The 2,500-nt window shown below is 28.8% G+C and overlaps 1 protein-coding gene across 1 annotated transcript in view; it reads right to left on the bottom strand.

Annotated features, from left to right (window-relative positions):
* The window catches only part of LOC138861536 (cuticle protein 7-like), a 1,544-nt gene extending 589 nt beyond the window's left edge, over positions 1 to 955 (bottom strand). The window contains exons 1-2 of the mRNA XM_070121289.1: positions 929 to 955; positions 78 to 161 (exon numbers count right to left, since the gene is read on the bottom strand). Coding sequence (XP_069977390.1) covers positions 78 to 161; positions 929 to 955 — 111 coding nt within the window. The remainder of the gene's footprint in view (positions 1 to 77; positions 162 to 928) is intronic.
* Between the last annotated feature and the right edge of the window lie 1,545 nt (positions 956 to 2,500).

The raw sequence follows: 2,500 nt of genomic DNA, 5'->3' as shown, positions 1-2,500 counted from the left end.
TCTTGTATGAGCAAAAGAAATAGAAGTCTTTGCATAATCCCTTCAAGTTCTTGTGCAATGAGAGAAGATATGACTACCTTAGCAAACATGTTGAGGAAGATGCAGAAGTGATGTAGTCTGTGAGGGCGACCTGCTATATATACTGCAAAGAAGTCGTAAAACTGGGGATTGAAGGACGCGCTTGAATGTAGTCAATGTTAATCTATTTATATCGTGTTCTTGTCTTGCCTTATAGTAGCAGAATACCAAATGTTTGTCTGAACGGCGTGTCATCTAAAAAAACGCCTTTCAAATTTTAGTCTTTATAGAGCACTTGAAATCATTAAATATTTCATAGTTGCTTCCATTTTAATCTTTAGATGTTATCGCACATCTTTTTTTCTTTCTTTCTTTCTTTAATGTTGAGAAAATCAATTACATTACAAACTAAAGTAAAGTTACAAAGTTCGAGTTTTGAGTATATATATATATATATATATATATATATATATATATATATATATATATATATATATTTATATATATAATGTACATATATATGTTTGTGTGTGCGTGTGTGAATTTACACACATACACACACACGCAAACACACACACACATATGTTTATACATACATCTTTGGATATATATATTTATATATATATATATATATATATATATATATATTTATTTATTTATTTATTTATATACATATATATACATAATCATATATATATATATATATATATATATATATATATATATATATATATATATATGAATTTATGTATACACACACACACACACATATATATATATATATATATATATATATATATATATATATATATATATATATATATATATATATATATATATATATGGAACAGGAAGTTTATTTAACTCTTCATTCTGTGAAATCGTGATTTCTCCTGTTTTTATTTCTAACCAAATTAGGCTCTAAACCTATAACCATTCGGATATATAGAAAGTATACACAGAATATAAGCCTTTCAATATACCCGAATATAATTACATTTTAGTGAAAAGATGGCTATAAAAAAAAAGTTTACTGAAATGACAAACGGCAAAGCCAATGTCCAGTGTTGTGGATAAGCGGTTGTTGAAAGGAGTTTAGTATTGACTTTTCAGCCACAAACATTGCATTATTATCACAAATATTACAACTGACGACAGTAAGGAAATGATAACAAATATATTGATTTAGTGATAATGAAAAGGAGTAATAATTACTGTTACCATAGTCATTACTATTGCCAGTGCTAGTACTATCATTATCAATCTGTGTTGCATTGATTATGAATATGATTACTAGTAAAACTGTTATCGTTATTATTATTATTATGATTATCATTATTACTACAGGTATCATCTGTAGTAATGGCATAAGTAATAATATTATTAATACTATTAAAATTATGGTGATGATGATGGTAAACATAACTATAATACTGATTGCCTGTGTCAAAAGCAGACACAAGAATTGTTTTGATGATAACAAAAATAATATTGGTAACAATATTGGTAACGGTGATAATGGATGTTCAAATTTTATCCTACATACGTGATTTCAGTAACTTTACCCTTGTAAGCATAGATGATGATTCAGATCTACAGTTTGAACTTGCAATATCATTTACACATCTTGTATTGGAGTCTTTTAAAATGCAAATATATTAAAGAAATGAACAGGTCTATATCACCAGAACACTCGGCTTCAGTATCAACAATATTCTAATGTATGAGAGCAAGCGTGATGGCAGATCCATACACTAATGGCGGTAAAATCAGACGAGAACTTAGGGTTTACCGGTTTGCATTGCCGGATTGGAGGGGTCAAGTTGAGACAAAGTTCCTTTATCCTTTGCTCAGTCAAATAAAGGGTTTTATGCAAGTCATGATTCAAATCATAGTTTTTAATGCAATAACCATCTAATTATGAGATATGAGGGATTTGCTTCAACTGTATAACCTGTAATGGAGATGGTGATAATGAAGATGATTATGATGATTATGATTATGAGTATTATTATTGTTATTTTATTTTTACTATTTTTTATTATCAACCTCATCGTTATCTTCATTATCATCGTAATCCAGAATACAATGGGAATCAACAGAACCATACAATAATCACAATCATAATGAAGATGATATAGTAATACTTCATTTGAAACCATATTATGGTTAATCATTGAAACTTTATACCGAGCTACAAAAAAATTCAACACTTCTCTCAAACTAATTTCCGTTGAGCGTTTAAATCCTCGTTAATATGTAAGCGTTTTTGCGCTCTCACGTTACCGTTCTACTTGGGGTAAAACCAAATATGATGAATAGACAAGAAAAATGGGTTAACAGTCCCCCCATCCCCCCGCCCTTTAAACATAAGGGGAACAGCAACACGGAAGTGTTATTCACATTAATAGATACTTGATATCGAACAAACATGTCAATATTTTTGTCAATAATTTTTGCAATCAGGAACCTGTCATGTACA

This window comes from Penaeus vannamei, chromosome 4 (genome assembly GCF_042767895.1).
Source record: "Penaeus vannamei isolate JL-2024 chromosome 4, ASM4276789v1, whole genome shotgun sequence".
Taxonomy (NCBI): Eukaryota; Metazoa; Arthropoda; class Malacostraca; order Decapoda; family Penaeidae; genus Penaeus; species Penaeus vannamei.
Note: the sequence above shows the minus strand (reverse complement) of the source record. Positions and strands in the feature narration are given on the sequence as shown.